Genomic DNA, 20,568 nt, shown 5'->3' with positions numbered 1-20,568 from the left:
GCCTCCTCTTGTCCTCCTGTACAGTTTATCAAATCTAATAACCATTATCCAAATCAAGTCCAATTTTTTATAGTTAATCAAACTGAAGAAACTTCACGCCACACACTCCCAACACCGTCAGCATCTCTCCTCCCACCAGTTTCAATCAACAAAGTTTAAGGTAAACTGTGGGCGTAAATACAGTTGGAATTCAGGGAGATGGGAAACACCAAGGTAACAAGACAGATCTGAAAGAGATCAAAGATGATGAGACAGAGGAAGCTAAATGTCATGTACACATGACACATGACAATATCCAACAGAGACAGTCTTAACCATGGAAACAGAGGGGAGAAAAGAAAACTTAAATTGAAGGAATACTATTGATAAAAATAATAAAACTACTGAAAACTGAGAAAACCAGAGAAGGATATCATCAAAAGAGACAAAAACTAAAACTGATGAGAGCAAAGATGTTCGATGTTCTATTACAGAAAGGATCAAAAGGCCTGTGATGATCTAAAATGGGAGTGCTGGGCTGCACTGTACAGAACGCTACCTACATAAACAAGAAGATCATTGTTTAGCGTATCCAGGAGAGTGTTACATTACAAACATTCGGAACCATTTTGTCTCCGACTTCTGTTTAATCTGTTGTTTAATCATCTCTGACACAATGTGTTTTTACATGTCACACAGCAAACAAAACAGATACTGGTTACAGCACCACCTTTGTGTTTTGCTGGACTGAAACCAGAAGACGGAGAGTAAATCGAAACCAGTTAATTTTACTGCTTTTCTGTGGCTGATTTTATTTTCTTCTCTTGTCAGTAGTGTATGCAGGCAGCAGCTTCAGTAGCTGAAAAATATAGCCCTGAGCAAAGTGCCAAAAACTGCACTTCAAACAGAGTCAGTGATTTCAGGTACATAAAAGGAAGACAAAGTGTGTGAAAGCAACAGCAGGTCAACATGAACTGTGGGATTTGTTTCAATGCAGTTTAAAAGACAGCAGGAAAAACAGCAGGTCCTGTGAGAAGCTATATTGTTAATCTGATATCGTGAGGTATACAGATTAATTAAACATAACAATCAAATTACACAGATCTGTGTGATCAAACAGTCAGGGTGAAGTATGTGCACTGAGTCCAACTCCAGCGAACAAAAGCCTCCTGGATCCATCTTGGAATGATTAGCAAATAGTACGTCTCAGAATCATCAGATCTGAAATAGAATAGAACAGGATGAGCTAATACGTATTGGTCACACATCAATTAGGGAGAAACAGAAGGACAAACGGAACAACATCGTCATTCCTTATCTCAGGTTTATCAGAGAATCTCAGGAAACTCTTCTCCAAGCACGACATCTCAGTGTACTTCAGACACATGCTGGTTCATCCTAAACACAAAGTAAACAACACAGCGTAGCTGTGCAGTGTAGTGAAGAGTGCAAGACTCGGCTGTCAAGCTGCATTTAAAGGTCAAAGGTCACTCTTTGAGGACGCCAATGTTCACATGTTGGACAGAAAAGACAGAATGTTTGAAAAAGAAGTGAAAGAAGCCATCTTAACCCAAAACCTTGGCTGATAGTCAGTGTGTGATAGGTGAGTGCAATTAAGGGCAAACTCCAAAGCCAATCAAAGGTGAGAAAAGGAAACAAGGTGAATCTGGTGAGGTGAGGGATTGTGAGGAAGAAAGGGTACGAAAAAAACAAGAATCTTTGCAACAGCTGTTGCACCTGTTTACACCTATGCTCATGTGATTAGGCACATGATCAATACTGGGTCGACAACCCTCTGGAGGAACACTCCCAATAGGACATAAAATCAGGGACTCTTCACCAGTTGTTGTTAGAACTGAAGAAGCTTCTTGGATGAAAAGTTTTCAAGACATTTAAAGAAGTCCAGACACTTTTCTTTTCAAGCTCCTTAGACATGTATACAGATGATTGAAGGAATAAATCCAGCAGATTGTGAGGAAAAAGATTGTTGCATAGTCAGGGGAAAGTGCCAGATTGAGCCACCAGGGGTCTCCATCTTATATTCACCTTCTGAAATTGGCTTTGCTCTCTAAGGTTATCAAAACTTTAACACTTTGCTTGGAGGATCAGTTGAATTTTTGAAATTAAAGGCTCTTCATAGAGCATCATAGCTTACAGCTTCATGTTGTTAAGTTATTAAGTGTCAAACAAAGTGAACAAATACCTAGCTTCTTTACATTCAACACTTCCTGCTATAAAGAAGCATGAAAAGACAAGCTGACAAAATGTGCAGCAGCAAGCTCTGATCAACATCTGAATCAGAATCTAATGATAGTTTGTGAGTTGCTGGTACACTTTTATGTCATTTTCTTTGTAAAAAGCATAGACTTTAAGTGTGTGTGTGTGTTTTGTCTTATATGTTTCATAGGGTTATGATTGGTGTTTTTCCCAATCATTGTGTATTGTGCGTGGGGCAAAATCCTTTATTCAGGCTACTAAATCATAGTTTCCTTCAGCGTGAAAAACTTTCTTACACAGTGACCATCTTTATAGCTTCTCTGGTACCCCAAACCCATAATGGATAGGGCAGCCTGAGACAACGTCAAAGAAATGTACTGAGCTGTAGTTTCCCCCTACTACTGTAAAAGAAACATGTTTGAGATTTGAGGCTAATATTTAGGGGCTTTTTTAAAAGGTACTTATCCCATGACTCTGCGGTGGTGCAGGGGTTAGCACTACTGTCTCACGCCAAGAAGTTCCCGAGTCTGACTCAACCATGTGGCGGGGGCCTTTCTGTGAGGAGGTTCTCACCATGTTTGAGGAGACGCTAATCTGGGATAAACAGCCAGCTAGGGTCAACAGGCACAGCCTATTCAGCTGGGGAGTCTTAAAAGATGTGGACATTTGAGTGTGATGGGCTGTGAACCTATGGTGAACAAAACAACTTGAAAGAGATTATTATTTTTCTAATCAGATGATTTTTTTTTTAAATTAAACACTAACATGAGTATTTTCATCATGTGTCATTGAACCTCATAAGGCCTGAACTCTTTCATGGCATGCATATTTAATTTCTCTTTGCTATTTGGGCTGATTGGGACCTGATGAATATAAAAACAAAGAATTATCTTTTTACCTAATGTAGTTTCTGAAAAGTGGATATTAGGCCCTTGTAGAGCAAAATTTAGTATTGTGGTCTAGACCAGCGGTCCCCAACCCCCGGGCCTCGGACCGGTCCATGAGTCATTTGGTACTGGGCCGCGAGAGTTGAGACTCGGGTGTGAAATGCATGGTTTTCAGGGTTTTTAGCGTTTTTTTCGTTAACTCAGTTTTCCTGGGTCTTTTCACGTGTGTTATGAATAAATCTTCTTTTTTTCGGTACCGGTACTAGTTTTATTTTGTTGTATTTATCCGCGACACCGAAAAAAAGAAGATTTATTCATAACACACGTGAAGAGACCCAGGAAAACTGAGTTAACAATAAAAACGATAACAAAATAACGCTGAAAACCGATAAAAATCCTGAAAACCATACATTTCACACCTGAGCCTCAACTCTCGCGGCCCGGTACCAAATGACTCACGGACCGGTACCGGTCTGAGGCCCGGGGGTTGGGGACCGCTGTGCTATGTGATCGCTAGCTCTAGCATAACATAAACATAGTGAAGCTGGAGGATGAACGCTAACTTTTTTCTACTCGATAAAAGTTAACGTGAGGGTTCCCGATGGTTAGGGACAAATGCAATCGCATGGCAGGATGCTGTAAATGGACCAAACTTCAGTCAGCAGAACAACTGAGATAATCCATCCACAATACGAGGTTAGTCATTAATATACTACAACAACATGGGAATAGAGCAGTTGCCAGAGAATTCAACATTATTGAATAAATGAGGAATGAGTTGAGTAAAGTTTTACTTATCTGACTGTTTTGTTTTGCTTAATGTGCTTCATAATCTGGAGGGCCTTATGGTCCAAAAAATACGGTAATACAGGATTAATCACCAAATATTAAAAATCTGCTTTGTTATCACTGGCAATCAATATATTATGTAGGCTAAGCAGGGGGATGTTTTGTGAAGTTTGTGAAGTTAATATTCTTACTAGACTGTGTACAACTAATAGAAACAAAAATTATAAGCTAACACAAATAATAAAGGTTTAGCTTATTAAACTTTTGAGGGGGTTTTCTGTTAATTAATAACTTACTTAAAAGCCTAATAACTGTTTTGTATCTGCTCTAGAATATCTGGATGGTAGGGTCAGAATTTTGTCGTAAAAAAACATGAAGGCATTGACCCACCCTGGCTTGTGTCAAAGGGTTTAGTTTGTATAATATGTGCATTGAAGGACATGTCCTGGTCAAAAATGACTCCAAGGTTCATCACAGTGTTACTGGAGGCCAAGATAATGCCATCCAGAGTAAGAATCTGGTTAGATTCCATATCTGTAAGATATTTAGGGCCGAGTACAATAACCTCTGTTTGAGCTGAATCAAGAAGCAGAAAGTTAGCGGCCATCCAGGTCTTTATGTCTTTAAGACATTCCTGCAGTGTAACTAATTGATGTGTGTTATCTAGCTTCATGGTTGTATATACTATGGGAAGCATGTGTAATGTGAACAGAATTGGTCCTAGCACTGAAGCCTGTGGAACTCCATAATTAACCTCAGCATGTGAAGAGGACTCTCCATTTACATGTACATCATGTCACAAAACTCATAACATTTCAAGCTGGTCTCTAGAACATAACAGTGAGCTCATTGTACTCAGATCTCCATCTCAATCATGGACTAGTAAATATCACACAGACGTCACATAAAGTGGGACCTTATATTCCTTACCACTGAGAAAAAGCTTACTAAACTCTAGATCATTAGAGGATAAAACACTTTAGACTGAAACCAGTTGTTTTAAAAATCTTTCTACAAACAATGTGCTTGATATATTATCCACCATGTAAAACTTTAGAACAGCTCTACTCTCTGGCAGCATTCATCATGTTTGGTACAGGCTGAGCAATGACATTGTTTGCTGTAAAGTGTAGCAGCACAAAGTCTTTAAACCATCAGAGATGTGTAACATATAAACGCACACAGCACATACCCAGGCACACCCACCCATCTCATAGTTGCAACAACTCGTCATTTACATAACTTCCTGTATCATACCAACAGATCTGCTCCAAAGAAAATGCAAATTATGCATCATAATACATTTGCTACCCATCACCTTATTGGCACGCTATCATTTATTGTGGTTAGTTTAAAAGACAAAACGTCCAGTGTCAAAGTCAGAATGAAGAGAGAAACAGTTCCATCTTTCACAGGGTGAAGAGCTTTTATAAAGCCACAGTGCCAATAATGCAACACAGAACACAAGACTTTAAAATGCCTGATGAACAGGATGTGGTGGCAGATGTGATAAGTGTGTGACAAATTTAGAGAGGAAAGGGTAAGCTTTGCATTATTTAATAGTATTAAATATTGCATCAGACACACACTGTTTGGAGAAAGTAGCACATTTAAAATAAGCTACATGTAGTTTTTAACTCCATAAACAGATGTGTGTTTGCTGAGTGACAGAAAAGAACATGCTCTATCATTAGTCAACAGAAACACTTGGCCAAAGAAGCAAGAGAATGTAGGGTTTAAGACACTATTATGTATTTACTCTGTATACAGTGGCTTGCAAAAGTATTCGGCCCCCTTGAACTTTTCCACATTTCGTCACATTACAGCCACAAACATGAATCAATTTTATTGGAATTCCACGTGAAAGACCAACACAAAGTGGTGCACATGTGAGAAGTGGAACAAAAATCATACATGATTCCAAACATTTTTTACAAATAAATAAGTGCAAAGTGGGGTGTGCGTAATTATTCAGCCCCCAGAGTCAATACTTTGTAGAACCACCTTTTGCTGCAATTCCAGCTGCCAGTCTTTTAGGGTATGTTTTAGGGTTTTCTTCCAAGATTGCCCTGTATTTGGCTCCATCCATCTTCCCATCAACTCTGACCAGCTTCCCTGTCCCTGCTGAAGAGAAGCATGATGCTGCCACCACCATATTTGACAGTGGGGATGGTGTGTTCAGAGTGATGTGCAGTGTTAGTTTTCTGCCACACATAGCGTTTTGCATTTTGGCCAAAAAGTTCCATTTTGGTCTCATCTGACCAGAGCACCTTCTTCCACATGTTTGCTGTGTCCCCCACATGATTTGTGGCAAACTGCAAACTTTTCCACTCTTCCATAAAGGCCAACTTTGTGCAGTGCACGACTAATAGTTGTCCTATGGACAGATTCCCCCACCTGAGCTATAGATCTCTGCAGCTCGTCCAGAGTCACCATGGGCCTCTTGGCTGCATTTCTGATCAGCGCTCTCCTTGTTCGGCCTGTGAGTTTAGGTGGACGGCCTTATCTTGGTAGGTTTACAGTTGTGCCATACTCCTTCCATTTCTGAATGATCGCTTGAACAGTGCTCCGTGGGATGTTCAAGGCTTGGGAAATCTTTTTGTAGCCCAAGCCTGCTTTAAATTTCTCAATAACTTTATCCCTGACCTGTCTGGTGTGTTCTTTGGACTTCGTGGTGTTGTTGCTCCCAATATTCTCTTAGACAACCTCTGAGGCCGTCACAGAGCAGCTGTATTTGTACTGACATTAGATTACACACAGGTGCACTCTATTTAGTCATTAGCACTCATCAGGAAATGTCTATGGGCAACTGACTGCACTCAGACCAAGGGGGCTGAATAATTACGCACACCCCACTTTGCAGTTATTTATTTGTAAAAAAAAATGTTTGGAATCATGTATGATTTTCGTTCCACTTCTCACGTGTACACCACTTTGTGTTGGTCTTTCACGTGGAATTCTGTTTCAAGGCTGTTCAAGGGGGCTGAATACTTTTGCAAGCCACTGTATATTTTATGGTCTGGACAATACTGATTGGTCAGTTCATGAACTTATTGGATGTGGCTACTTTAATATATATATATATATATATATATATATATATATATAAAACTCATTGCTCTGGATACTGGGGTTGATAAAAAATGCCTTGCTGTGATAGGTTCATGCTTCAGTTGCAGTGAATCAAATTCTGTGGTAGCTATCTGTGTATGGAGGAACCAGCTAACCTTCACCTGTGTTTAATTTTCACCAGTTTTAAGGTATTTTTGCAAGACAGGTTTGTGTTTGGAACATACCAAAAATATGAATCTAGCTAAAATAATTATATTAAAAACAAAATTAAATAAATGCTTAATTTGCACCCTTCTCTTTCATAGTGGCATCTCAGCTGCCACAGAGTGAGAGGCAGACACAGACAATCATTTAAGCTCACATTAACGTTAGAACCATCACTTACCCTGGCATATTTTTGGACTCTGGGACTAAACTGGAGAGCACCACAAGGAGGCCATGAGAACATGTACCGCCTGGCCAGGATGTGCTAACTACGAATACCATATGAAGCACACCACAATAATCATTCATACTTGAAAGCATCACATCATCAGTAAAAAGTCCCTCTCTGTTAATCGTCTTAATGATCTGACTGAAGTGTGTTTGCAACTTCCACATTTTTCAGACTGCAACACAATCCAATAAATGATTAGAAGGAAATATAAGCTGACCCTATTCTTTTTTTATTTATCATGAATGTAAGAATGTATAGAAATTACATTCTTTTAGTTATAGTGTCAAACTAGTTTTTTGGGGTTTTTAAAAAAAAAAAAAAAATCATAATATATGTGTTACTGTCACGGACCCGGCTCTGGAGGACTCGGGGGTCCGTGACCAGTTTTGACTGTTGTTATTGTTGTTAGTATTATTATTATTTGGTGATGTGTGTTTTCTCCACAATGCTGTGTTAGTCTGTGTCCCACTCGTATGTATAGGCAGGGTGTGGGTGTATACGTGTGTATGTCTGCGGGTGTGGCTGGAGGATGGAGCCTGATGGGTGTGGCCCTGCGAAGGACTGGCCACACCTGAAGTTCCTGCCACACCTGTTGGTGATCAGGGCTCGTCGGGGGAGCTACTTAGGAGAGTGTTGGAGCTCCCACCGGCGCGGGATCATTGAGTTATCGTACCAAGTTAGTGTGTCAGCATATGTCTGTGTTGTTCGTATATGCCCGCCGAGGGTTAGTGTTGATGGCTGCCTCTATGGTTTCCCTGCAGGAGGAAGAGTGGTCCAGAAAGGCAGCACGCACGGGGTGTGCGGAAACACAACAGCGGGGAGCACGAGCACAGACGTCGGAGGGAAGCACGCACACGGGGTTCAAGGGAGCAACGGGGAGTTATTGTGTTTACAGTTTTTCACTGTGAATAAAGAGCACTGTTTGCATCGCAGAGTCTGCGTTTTGGGTCCTCCTTTCCCCACATCCCCACGGTCTGCCAGCCAGACCGTGACAGTTACGGATTTGTACGAGGTCTCACTCAGTAGATAAAATACATTTTTGCCAAAGTTTTTTCAATTATTAATGGCTTAACACCAACACAAGTCACTTTATGGAGAACTTGTAATTTTGTATTCATGCACCAAAAAAGCCCTCAGCAAACATGTTTACCTGATAGAAGTCACTTTCAGCTGCAGCCATTGCATCCTGTGCTTATGTCACCGCCATTGGATTCTCGAGCCATGGTTCTCTGGACTGACGAATCCAGTGTGGGTTTGGTGGCTGCCAGGAGAACAGAACGTGTCTGACTGCACTGTGCCAACTGTCAAGTTTGGTAGAGGGGGACTTATGGTGTGGCGATGTTTTTCAGTATTGGCAGTGAATTTGCAGTGAAAGGAAATCCCGCCACAACGGTTGCTCGCCACCACAACCTTGTTTCACAGTCACTTGTACTTACACCTGCCGTTAAGGAAGGAAGCCTCTGTTGTCACCATTTAGATGCCACATAAGCAATGATATGGGAGGAGAGGAAGTTAAAACACAAACCAAGACGTTGTTACATTTTTTTTTACAAACTCAAGTTTTCAAACTGTTCCAACGTCTCCCTCTGTATATCTGTATGTATCTACATTTCTGTACTGGAACATCATAAAATGCTGGGAAAAACTGACACGATCATACGCCCGTGTCTTCAACCCAGCCGCAGTGCAATGTGCCAGGTTACAAAAATCTAGAACTGCATGACCAACCACAAAGACACATGATCCACCCATCAATTTTCTTCTGCTTAGCCGGGGCGGGGTCGTGGGGGCAGCAGCCCAAGCAGAGAAGCCCAGACCTCTCTCTCCCCTGCCACCTCCTCCAGCTTGTCTGGAGAAACACCAAGGCATTCCCAGCCGAGAGATATAATCTCTCCAGCGTGTCCTGGGTCTGCCCCGGGGCCTCCTCCCGGTGGGACATGCCCGGAACACCTCACCCAGGAGGCATCCTTGTCAGATGCCCGAACCATCTCAACTGGCTCCGTTCGATGTGAAGGAGAACGGCTCTACTCTGAGCCCCTCCCGGATGGCCGAACTCCTCACCCTATCTCTAAGGGAGAGGCCAGCCAACCTTCAGAGGAAACCCATTTCTGCTGCTCGTATCCCCGATCTTGTTCTTTCGGTCACTACCCACAACTTGTGACCATAGGTGAGGGTCATGATCAGCGTCTGACACAGCGAGCAAAATGGTCGGTGCTTACCAGCATACCAAGATCAATGGTAAATGGACCTTATATAGCTCTTCTCTACTGTACCTGAGCAAGCAAGGCACCTTTCACTACTAGCCATTCATACCATGCCATATTTATACTCCAATGGATGCATCAGAGAGCAACCTGAGGTTAGTATCATGCCCTAAGATATTTGGCATACAAACTGAAGAGGCCAGGGATCGAACCACCATGCACAGTTTAGTGGGAATAATTTGGGGTTGGCCCCTTCCTGCACCAGCATAACTACGCACCAGTCCACAAAGCTGTCCAAAACAACATGAATGAGTGAGATTAGTGTGGAAGAACTGACGGAGCTGCACAGCCTCAATCCCGTAGAACACGATGGGGACGAGCCTGCGAGCCAGGCCCTCTCATCCAACATCAGTGTCTGATGACACAAATGCGCTTCTGGCATAATGGCCAGAAATTCTCCTGAACATTGTGGAAAGCCTTTCCAGAACAGTTGGAGTTGTTATATCTGCAAAGCTTGGAACAAAATCTTATTAAACCCTGCAGATTAAGAACAGGATATCGTTCAAATTCATACGCATGTGAAGGCAGATGAGCAAATGCTTTTGTCACCATAGTGCATTTTGAGAAATTCATTTTAGAATATTTTGCTAATATCAAAAAATCTCAAATTGCAGTTGATCTTTACATCAACAGAAAACGAGGGACAGAAAATGCACTTTTTGCAGGACTCATCATCAGCACCAGCCAGAGTGCTTACAGGTTCACAGAAATGTGACCATGTTACCTCAGCACTGAGTTCTCTTCTTTTGCCTCCAATGCCTTAAGAAATGCCTTTCAAATCTTTGTATAAATTCACAAAGCTCTGTGGTTTGAACCCTGTACATTTTGTCCCACCTAGTCCTAGAACTAGATCCAAGTTTGTTTGAAGCTGCCTTAAGTTACCTCGATTTGAACATAATGACATGTGCTGTACAAGTAAAATTCCTGTTGCACTTTTCGGCTCATTCAGAGAAGTCAAAGCACTTTTTACAACAAACAACATTCGCCAGGGCCGTAAAGCTCGCCGACAGATTGTGCAGTATTAGATTACAACCCTGGCAGGTCTATACACGCTCTTAAAATAAATGTTCCAAGAAATACAACGCTTAACCAGTTATACAGTTAAAGAACAGGTTTGACTGCACGGCACACAACAGCATTGTGCTGCTTGCGTCACTGTACCGTGGTTTAACACTGAAAGAGGAAATCCCAGTCTGAGAGTGAAGTCCGTCAACCACACGTTTCAACAGCTGCACTTCCTCATGCATGTGCACTTGCTGTTTCATTACTGTTTGACACATATGCTGTCAAGAGGAGTATTTTCTTGTTTACCGGGGAAGAAATAAAATCAACCGTATGTCAGAGACCTAATATTAGCAGTGGATAAATCAGGAAAAATGGACGAGATATCCCAGCAAACGCAGGTGGTGAGTTTGTTACTTCCATTACGTCTTTGTGTCTAAAGTTCAAGGACTGCAACACTTGTGTGGCTGTTTTTGATTAACCTGACATTTTCAGGCTAATTTTGCACAAGATTAAATGTAGTCTGTTTCCGGCTGGGGGAAAAGACGGGTGATATATAAGGTTTAAATAAATAAATCAAATCTTGACCTTGACAATCATGAATTACATCACAATAACACACCAGTCGCCTGCAAGGTTTTTGACTGAGTGTCTGCGACTTTTGAAGCCACAAAATATTTATATTTAACTTCAGCTATCAGCTTTTACACTACAACTTTTTACTTGCTTTTTACTATAAAGCTGCTTGGTACAGCAATAATGTTATAGGTTTGACTTTTACCCTGCTTACGCTGTCCTTTCACTGACTAAAAACCACCTTTGATGACTTTGTATTGTAACAACCTGCAGTATCACGACAGGTGCAGCCTGGAGAACTTATTAACCCTTATTTCTGCCACTTCCTGTATAATGTTTATGTATTAAATGGTGGTTAGTGTCTGAAAAAACGGAGCTGTTATACATTAAAGTACATGTACGCAGTGCATATATTTTACTACCTTGTTGTGGTAGAGATTTTCAACAGCCATACTTTATTAAAAAGGTTCAGGTCCAAGGGAAGAGGCAGGGCACACCTTGGACAGGTCACCAACCTGTTGCAGGGCCAACACAGACTGACAATCATTCACACCTATTTAATATCACTAGTTAACCTACTATTAACAAACTAAGTGCATGTCTTTGGACTGTGAGAGGAAGCCATTATACCCAGAGAGAACCCACACAGGCATATAGTGGATTTGTGCCCAGGACCTTCCTGCTGTGAGGCAAACAGGGCCACCATGCTGCACCAAGTTACATAGTTATAATTCAAAGTTTACCACCCGGGCGTGTTCTAATCTCTTATGAAATATTTCTATAAAATACTGTGGACATAAGCAGATCTTCACTAATGATTGACTAATACTTATCAGCCTGGCTACGGTGGCTGTATAAAATCTGTGAAAAAATTTTGTTACTTTTGCATTTATTTATTTATTTATTAACTAATCTTAGTTTTATCAGATTCTGCTGATGCAAATGAACAGATCTGACCAATTAAATCACAGCTTTTGGCAACAAGTGTGCTCTTAACTCCAGATATTAAGCATTAATACCCCAGACAGCCAGATCAGCTGGAGCTCAAACTGCCACACCGACATCCTGAAATATGTACAACAGTCGTCATACAGCTTCAGTTCCTGAGTCAAACCCTGAGATTCTCCCTGCTGCCGCCTTCTCGTGGGGACTGAATGGAGTCTTACATGTTTACAACCAACTCATTACGCCTTGATGTCAACTTCATTCTTTTTCAGTTTGTTTCTTGAGGACAAATTTAACCCCCTTCAGTGTACGTATTTTGTAGCAGAGATGAAAGTCATTTGTGATTATTACATATAATTTATGGTCGGATTTCTTTGCATATACTATATAAAATTAGTGACGTGCTCATTACTTGTTATTAAGAAATGATCAGACAAAAACAGAGTTTTTCAGGAATACTGTTCAGTTTCTGTCAGAATCCTGCTCCTCACATACACGGTCTTCACTAATCAGACCCATGTTATCGTAATAATCTTATAGCACCGCATCATCCCTGAGAACCCGTGGCTCTCAGACGGCGAGCTTGTTGTGGCTCCTAGTGTACGTAACAGGAGAAAGGGAGGCAGAGCCTTCGGTCCCTTATTCTATGGGGCCAGCTTCCGGTTTGGACTGGGGAGACAGACACCCTCTCTCCCTTTACGACTAGACTTACAACTGTCCTTTTTGAAAAAGTATATAGTTAGGGCTGGATCAGGTGTGTTTATTCAAAGCTTCTATGTGTTCTTTAAAGACATATGTTTAGTGGCATAATAAGGGTGTTAGCAGAGTTTGTTGTTACGGTGTTTTGTATACATACACTGGGAGGCCAAACAGTCTCAAAAGTTTCTGTATTTACAAAATAAAATGTACTTAGATGTGTTAAAACAATGAAATGATCCAATAATGTGGTCGAACACTGTCCTGGTATAATTACTCAGGCCTAAAATCACTGAAAGGTCCTCTTTAGTGGGGCTTATTATGTCATTCATGTTGTTTATTTCATAGTGATTGTAATAATATGATACAGCGCCTATGAAACTAAAATAAATAAAATAGTAAAAATACTTTTATTAAACTAGTATCTACTGTTCATTACCGTTTATTGTATCAACTGTATAATGGTTTTTATGTATAGTCTGACATAAACATAATGGAATTATCATTTTTTAAATATCCATAAAATGTAATAGTAAACAATATACTGTTAATTATAGATGCACATACTGATGGATTTGAATATTGAGCTTAAGAGCTTAAGATAGAGCTGTAATAGAGCTTAATAAAACACTAGCTACACTTATAGTACCATAGTACTGCTGTAATACAACAACAACACAGTTCACTTTGCTATATTTCTCCTTAAAAACATCCATCCATCCATCCATTCGCTTCCGCTTATCCTTTTCAGGGTCGCGGGGGGCGCTGGAGCCTATCCCAGCTGTCATAGGGCGAAAGGCGGGGTACACCCTGGACAGGTCGCCAGTCTGTCGCAGGGCTACCCTTGTCCTTAAAAACATCTAAAAGAAAAAAAAATCGAACACAATTAGGACACTTCCTGTGCTGCTACTTTTAATTCCGTTAGCCTAATTATTACCACTGGTGCTGTACAGGTGGCTGGAAAAACAACGAGCCCACTCTGATCTTAATTTCATGAGAGGGATGAGTTGGTTCAACAGTTTAATAAACGTTAGTTGACACCTTTGTTAAATTTGTGTAATATGACGGGTCACAACGATTTGGTGCCAAGCTGGCGTAAAGACACTGTGTTATGTTAGCATGCTATTGCTATTTAGCTTGAGTGTGTTACAGTTGGTTACAGATGCAACATGTACCGTGGTACCTGCTGCACACTGTGAGTGGTCTTCGTCCTCCCTCAAAATAATTGTTGGTGTTTTTGCAAGAACTTTATAGTGTTCGAGTGTCCGTGGTGCTTATATCACTGCTTAGTCTGGTCCCTTTCTCATTCTTCACCTGGTACAAACTATAAAGTTTTCCTCCTCTGAATTTTCTCTTGTTGCTGTTATTGAACAAAAGTCTTCAGCTTCTCTTTCAAAAGGTTGGAAATTCCACAGTGTATCCTTGTAGAATAACGTGCAATGTGTGTCTGTGCTGATTTGAAAGATAACTGCTGATAAAAACAGTGTTGAGTGCCCGCCCTGCACAAATGTAAAATTGGTTGCAGGAAGCTTTGTAATTTAACCCTTTGCCTTCTTACTAACATTTTTTATAGTACAAAAACTAAGTAATTAAAGTAAATAAAGTAATATAAACTAATACTGATTATATTTTGAATGAAGTAAGCCTGTAATTTCACAGGCATTTCTTTTTCACAGTCATCAAGTTTGTGGATATCTTAAGAATAATATAAATTATACATTTCTATTTTTTTCTGTCATTTTTTTTTTAGCAATTTTGGTCAAATAAAATACACTATCTGTGAAATTACCGCACAATACCTTGCAGATGTTATATATTCATAAAAAAACATTTAATCATTTTTAAAGCAGAGATTGTGTCTGTTTCCCAAATGCAAACTAGGAACCGATTCCCCAGAAGAGCTAAACGCTGAAGGCTCTGCCTCTGAGAGCCACAAGCTCTCACAGGGTGATACAGTACGGTGAGGTCATTAAGATAAGATGGGGCCTGATTATTTAAGACTTATTAATTGAGGAGCAGGATTTTGAATTCTGGATTTAACAGGAAGCCAATGAAGGGAAGCCAATACAGGAGAAATATGCTCTCTTTCTAGTCCCTGTCAGCACTCTGGCTGCAGCATTTTGGATTAACTGAAGGCTTTTCAGGGAGATTTTAGGACTTCCTGATAATAATGAATTACAGTAGTCCAGCCTGGACGTAATGAATGCATGAACTAGTTTTTCAGCGTCACTCTGAGACAGGATGTTTCTAATTTTAGAGATATTTGCTTGATGTGTGCATTGACACGTTGGGCTGATAGTTGAAAGCCTGCCATATTGGACACTCATGAACCCACATGTGCACCTTCACTCTCACAGTAAAGTGTTCTGTCAGGATAATATGGTACCATGAGAACTAGATATGAAAGGACTCGATCATTCGAGACTGTAAGGCTTTTAAATTGAACTTTAAACATAAAAAGCCAAAGAGAAACAGATGTGAAACTAACACTGGAGAAAGAGAGATATAGACATTTATGCTGGAGCTTGTGTACATATCAAACAAAATAGATTGTAAAGATAAAGGTAATTGTTAGCTTTACAGATGTTAGCAGGACTTGTTCTAGACTTTGAACAGACCTTTACTGCCTCCTACATAAAGTAATAAAATAAAGAGGAGACCATGTTTGGATTAATTGCACATATTTATACTGAAGAGGATCAGTGAGTCAGCTAAATGTGACAATTTGATTCAGAAGCTGTTTTTAAAAAGCAAAATTCCAACTTGTATTTCCACCTTTATGCATTAGCTCTAATTATTCATAATAAATAAGCACTGATTGCCTTTGTGTATCATCCCCAGTCTGAACAGCCTTCCTGGACATTCTGCTGCAGAGCTTAATAAGGGATCATTTCGACTACTGGCAAAAGAAGAAAAACACCTGTGTTTTACTGCTGCAACCTAATTTTTCAAATATTTTCCACCATGCTCCACTGATCCTACTGCGATGCATTCCTTTCTACACATGTGGTTTATATTGCCGGGGAGTTTTCCCATAGGGCCTAATCATGTCCTGTCATTTTGCTCTGTTATAAATAGTGGCTGTCTTTCCATGCAGGACCAATAATGTTCATGCAGTATGTGCAGCTCAGCTGAGTATGTTCAGTCGACAGTCAGAAAAACTCATCAACAACTGGGATTCAGTAGTGACAGTTTACTATTCACACGCGCACACGCACACACACACACGCACACACACACACACGCACGCACACACACACACACGCACACACACACACACGCACACACACACACACGCACACACACACACACGCACACACGCACAAGTGTTAAACATAAATACCACTTAAGGTGCTATTTTTGGAAACGTGCTACATAGAAGGACAAAACATGGCGGTCAGTCTACATCGAATACTGTACAAAGTTTATATTTTCACCTTAGTACCTGAAGAATTCCAAGTAATGTTCCAAATGGCAGCCAAAAATGGACAATCCATTCATCATCTTCTTCTTCAATAATTTTTTAAAACCTGGGGTGGGTTACTGTGTACTGCAGCCAGATGGCTATAATTCAGTCCAATTAGTTTTATTTATATAGCGCCAAATCACAACAACAGTTGCCTCAAGGCTCTTTATATTGTAAGGGAGACCCTACAATAATACATATGCAGAAAAACACAACAATAATATGACCCCCTATGAGCAAGCACTTTAGCGACAGTGGGAAGGAAAAACTCCCCTTTAACAGGAAGAAACCTCCAGCAGAACCAGGCTCAGGGAGGGGCGGGGCCATGTACTGCGACCAGTTGGGGTGAGAGAAGGAATACAGGATAAAAGACATGCTGTGGAAGAGAGACAGAGGTTAATAACAGATATGATTCAATGCAGAGAGGTCTGTTAATACATAGTGAGTGAGAAAGGTGACTGGAAAGGAAAAACTCAATGCATCATGGGAATCCCCCGGCAGCCTACGTCTATTGCAGCATAACTAAGGGAGGATTCAGGGTCACCTGGTCCAGCCCTAACTATATGCTTTAGCAAAAAGGAAAGTTTTAAGCCTAATCTTAAAAGTAGAGATAGTGTCTGTCTCCCGAATCCAAACTGGAAGCTGGTTCCACAGAAGAGGGGCCTGAAAACTGAAGGCTCTCCCTCCCATTCTACTTTTAAATACTCTAGGAACAACAAGTAGGCCTGCAGTGCAAGAGCGAAGTGCTCTAATAGGGTGATATGGTACTACAAGGTCATTAAGATAAGATGGGGCCTGATTATTTAAGACCTTGTATGTGAGGAGCAGGATTTTGAATTCTGGATTTAACAGGGAGCCAATGAATGGAAGCCAAAACAGGAGAAATCTGCTCTCTCTTTCTAGTCCCTGTCAGGACTCTTGCTGCAGCATTTTGGATTAACTGAAGGATGAATCTTAATATCCTATAAGCAAGCTTGTCTCTCAAAATGTATATCCCAATGAAGATACCCAGGATCTGTAGTAGGACTGGGCATCGTCACTGATTTCTAGAATCGATTCAAATCGAATCGATCGATTAGATTCGAGTGACGATCACAAGGTCCTGAATCGATTCGATCCACAATTCAATTCGGAGAAATTTTGCCTCAGACAGTCAGAAATATTATAATTCTGATCACGTATCAGTACATTTCCATATTATTATTATATCTATAAAAAGAAAGCTGACACTTGCGAGACTTTATCAAAAGTGAGCATCACAGCAGATGCCTTTGTGTCAAAGTAACTGAGGATAACAGACAGAAAAACATGAAGGAGATTTTCCTGGCCCGGTTTTTTATAGCAGGTAACCTTAAACATATTCTGCAATTTTACATAATTTTAAAAAGTTTACATTTCTTCAGTACTGAACAGCAGAAATTAGTCTCTCTTGTCCAAGGTCATTTAAGTTATAAAAAAAAAAAAAAAAAGACAGTGGCCGACAGCGCAGCGAATAATGCAGAAAACAGAGATTTGAGATGGGAAACTGTTCTTGAAGTACAGAGAGAGAGAGAGCTGTGCAGGAAGTGTGATTTTATCGTGGTGGAAGCAAAACAGCAAAAGTTAGAGGAAATTCATGACGATGTTTATGTGAAGCGAATTGTGATCCATAGTTTGGATCTTCTTTTGCTGCTGGTTCAGTCAATATTGTTTGGAGAGAGATAAAAACCTGCAGTTTCAGAAAGGGCGCAAACACAAAGCATGGAACCGCCGAAACATCAGAATCAGTGAGCTGTCGGCTTTCAGCCCCGACCGTGCCCGTGCTGTCGGGTGAGAAAGGCGACATCTCACTGATTCTGATGTTTCGTGGGGTCCGTGCTTTTACATCTTTGTGCAGAATCCGTGTAACTGCTCTCATTTACTGTTTTAGCTGTTTGGTGGTTGTTGAAATTTCGTGAGGTTTAACCTGAGATTCTGGCGTTTCAGGCAAAATAAATTTATATTTAAAAATCAATTCAGGATTTTAATGAATCGATATCACGTTATCCAAGCTAGAATCGATTTTAATAGATAAATCGATAACCAAAACCCACCCCTAATCTGTAGTTTAAAACAGTTATCTACACACAGAAACAAACCAAACACATACACCCAGAGTTTCAGTGCTTGCAAAATAAAAAGTAAAAAGCAATGCAGAATGGCTGATTGCAGGTTGCAGCTTTCTCTAGAGCAAACCTGGGTTCGATCAAACCCTAGGGGTTTGGTGAGTTGGTCTCAGGGGTTCGGCAGAGCCTCTGCCATGACATGCACGGCTTATTTTGCGCACCAGTAAAAAAACATATCTGAATTTGAAAAAAAATCATATTTTATTTTTCACTAAAGAGGGGTTCAGTGACTGCGCATATGAAACTGGTGGGGTTCGGTACCTCTAACAAGGTTAAGAACCACTGCTCTAGAGTGAGGCAATTTATTTATAAATATATCTAAATATCTTTGTTTTCAATAATAATAGTGTTTGAAATATAAGAGTTGGAAGTTTTTAAATTTTTTACGCCCCTTAAAAGTCTTGTTTGAGTGTCGAGATTTGCTTCAGGTTAAATAAAGTCTTGGTAAGGAATGAGTTTGGCACTGAGCTGTTAGACTTATACTTAACAATGGCAGCAAATATCTCACAAAGATTGCCAAACACAGATAGCTGTGTGCATGTGTGTCATCCTCTCCCTCTACAGTAGTCATTGTAACTAAAACATGAGAAATACATTCATTAGTTAGATGACCCCAAAGTGACATGTTGTGCACTTACGTATACACAGATGTCTGCAGAGGACTTGCAGGAAGACAAAAGTGCCACAAACCTCATTCCTCAAGAGCGTACTGAAGATGTTTCAGCAACACACCACAAACTTATTACATGTTGACTTCTGTTACTGCACTATTACAGGTCATCACTGACAGCTCCTGCATTAATGTGAATGTACTGAACATTTACAAAGATGTCGTTTCTTCTTAGTTGTCATTTGATTTTTTTTTTATAGAAGTTGGAGCAGCAACTGTCTACAAACACAAGGAGGAGCTTTGGTTTCTCGTCTCTCCGAGTCAAAAGTAGGACAGTGATGATACAAATTCATAGATGTGTTCATGTAATCAAGAATGTTCTGTTCAGCTTAGTAATAACTTTTTCATTGAGTCGGTTTGTATTGTGCCTCCAGAAAGGATCAACAGTGAAGACGGTGGATTTACACGGCGAAGGGGCCTCAGGTCTTTTTCATCGACGCGAGAGTCATCAAGAAAAGGTCAGAAACCTGTTGTGCTAGTCTGACTACCATCATGCAGCATTATGCAAACACAGGCACAGATATTCTCATAAATAAGGCCTTATATTTACAGTGTCACAGCACTAAAAGAAAACAGTGTTTTCTGAGCCCTTTCAAGTTGACGATTAAATCAATCCATGTTTGATAATGTACCAATTAACTGTAGTAAATCAGTAATATCACTAATCTGTTGCCATCTGTTGTTGTGTACATCGGAGTTAGTGTTACTGATAGGCCCCAGCCTGAGGGGCCCACAGTGAACAAACAGTGTCTCTCAGCCAACATACTTACATCACTAAACTGGTCAAAGTGTACAATTTAGAAGTGTATAAACAAACAAAGATGAAGATTGTTCATTTAAACAATCACCAGCATTCTAGCAAGAGCAGTGTAACTCACAAATAAAGGTTTACACAGGTTTACCTTCTGGCAGTGGCAGTTCAGTCACACGAGGGGAGGCTGAGGAAGAATCTATCACACCTGCCCATCATACCTGTGTTAGTAAATCAGAGTTAAATAAACCAAGTGGCATACCACCTGCATATAAGAACAGTCACATTTCTCTAAATAAGGAAACACCTTTGCCTGGAGGTGAAGCAGTGACAATGCTGTAAAAGAGAAGCATGCGCCCTTAAGGCAAAAACAAACAAAGAAAGGTGACTGTAAAAACTTCAATAAGAGTGTTTTAGGTCCAACTACATAAAAGTGACATTTCCCCCTCAGACATTCACTCATGAAGGGAAAACCAGAATCAATGCTGATGTTAAAAAAGATTAGATGAAAAAGAAAAAACAGTCAGCCCGAGACGAGAAACCAAGTCCAAATCAAACTGCAGCATCCATAGGATAGTGCCAAGACATTACATTGTAAAGAATGAAACTGAGTCAGGGTTGATTGATTGATTTTATGTTTTATAATAAATAATAATCTCCAAACTCATTTCCAA

General features: G+C 40.4%; 1 protein-coding gene and 2 long non-coding RNA genes across 4 annotated transcripts in view; 2 read left to right on the top strand and 1 right to left on the bottom strand.

The window, feature by feature from the left end:
• Window positions 1-619: 619 nt before the first annotated feature.
• On the bottom strand, window positions 620-20,115 carry LOC145422711 (uncharacterized). Its single transcript, XR_013903997.1, has 2 exons — window positions 20,046-20,115; window positions 620-1,200 (listed from the first exon to the last, which is right to left on the bottom strand). It is a non-coding gene; the product is annotated as an uncharacterized LOC145422711 (long non-coding RNA).
• On the top strand, window positions 7,936-8,312 carry LOC145422701 (uncharacterized). The gene is made up of 2 exons (XR_013903990.1): window positions 7,936-8,056; window positions 8,142-8,312. It is a non-coding gene; the product is annotated as an uncharacterized LOC145422701 (long non-coding RNA).
• dennd2da (DENN/MADD domain containing 2Da) overlaps window positions 10,840-20,568 on the top strand; it is a 32,720-nt gene continuing 22,991 nt past the window's right edge. Inside the window, exons 1-3 of one of the 2 annotated variants that reach the window (XM_026154251.2) lie at window positions 10,840-11,050; window positions 19,344-19,410; window positions 19,518-19,601. In XM_026154251.2, coding sequence (XP_026010036.1) covers window positions 11,021-11,050; window positions 19,344-19,410; window positions 19,518-19,601 — 181 coding nt within the window. In that variant the 5' untranslated portion in view covers window positions 10,840-11,020. The remainder of the gene's footprint in view (window positions 11,051-19,343; window positions 19,411-19,517; window positions 19,602-20,568) is intronic. The other variant, XM_026154252.2, reaches the window with a different exon arrangement.

The sequence above is a fragment of the Astatotilapia calliptera genome, chromosome 20 (assembly GCF_964374335.1).
Source record: "Astatotilapia calliptera chromosome 20, fAstCal68.1, whole genome shotgun sequence".
In the NCBI taxonomy this organism is placed as follows: domain Eukaryota; kingdom Metazoa; phylum Chordata; class Actinopteri; order Cichliformes; family Cichlidae; genus Astatotilapia; species Astatotilapia calliptera.
This window is presented reverse-complemented; position numbering and strand designations above follow the sequence as displayed.